The sequence below is a fragment of the Asparagus officinalis genome, chromosome 9, assembly GCF_001876935.1.
Source record: "Asparagus officinalis chromosome 9, Aspof.V1, whole genome shotgun sequence".
Lineage (NCBI taxonomy): Eukaryota > Viridiplantae > Streptophyta > Magnoliopsida > Asparagales > Asparagaceae > Asparagus > Asparagus officinalis.
This window is the reverse complement of record NC_033802.1, coordinates 2,253,179-2,254,050: the sequence shown is the minus strand read 5'-3', so window position 1 is coordinate 2,254,050 and position 872 is coordinate 2,253,179. Positions and strand designations below refer to the sequence as shown.

At 40.7% G+C, this 872-nt stretch overlaps 1 protein-coding gene across 1 annotated transcript in view; it reads left to right on the top strand.

Moving 5' to 3' along the window:
* The window catches only part of LOC109823758 (G-box-binding factor 4-like), a 5,618-nt gene continuing 4,773 nt past the window's right edge, over positions 28-872 (top strand). The window contains exons 1-3 of the mRNA XM_020390127.1: positions 28-189; positions 268-339; positions 712-741. Of these exons, the coding sequence (XP_020245716.1) occupies positions 100-189; positions 268-339; positions 712-741 (192 nt within the window). The 5' untranslated portion in view covers positions 28-99. The remainder of the gene's footprint in view (positions 190-267; positions 340-711; positions 742-872) is intronic.

The following is an 872-nucleotide window of genomic DNA, read 5'->3' as shown; positions in this document are numbered from 1 at the left end:
GAGGACGTCAAGGTCCCGATTGGAGAAATCGGGTCGGGTCGGGTCGGGATTGTGGATCCGATAAGGGGAGGAGGGAGGGGGAGGAAGAGGGACAATACGATGGATCCGGCGGAGAGGGCGGCGTTGCAGCGGCAGAAGAGGATGATTAAGAATCGGGAGTCGGCGGCGAGATCGAGGGAGAGGAAACAGGTATTTTGTGATTTGCCCCTATTTTTTTTGGACGTATATAGTTAATTTTTGTTATTGATTTGTTGAGAATTGGCGCAGGCTTATACAGTAGAGCTTGAGTCTTTAGTGTCGCAATTGGAGGAAGAGAATGCTAGGCTTCTTCAACAGCAGGTACTTGCCGTTACCTTTATCTCTGAGTTTGTTTAATGTTTGTATTTCTAATTTCTTTCTAAGTTCCATTTGAATAATGTTTTAGTTTGGGCAGTTGAGATAATGAGGGTGAAATGCACTAGTGTAGATGTTATCTCTCTGTTGTATTAACATCCTTGGCCGTAAGAACAACGTTGCTGGAGACAGATACAGTGTTCCTGCATGTTTAGCCAATTTGTAAAGTCTTGTGCATATGATGCTAGATTAATATTCTACATATTCAAAACTAGCTTTGGATGCCTCGATAAGTTGGGTACCAGCTTTGGATGCTTTTTTTTGTCCCCTTTATATAATTCTGGGATCTGATGGCGACTTTTATTCCATGAATTGCAGGAGGAGTTTCGAAGGAAAAGGCTTAAAGAGGTATGCATCCAACACAAATCATTATAATTTTAGTAAAACAACAAAATCAATATAAAACTGAATAACAATAATAAGGTCAAGAGACACATAGGTTCATGCACAGATATCGACATGTCAATATATTACAAGTT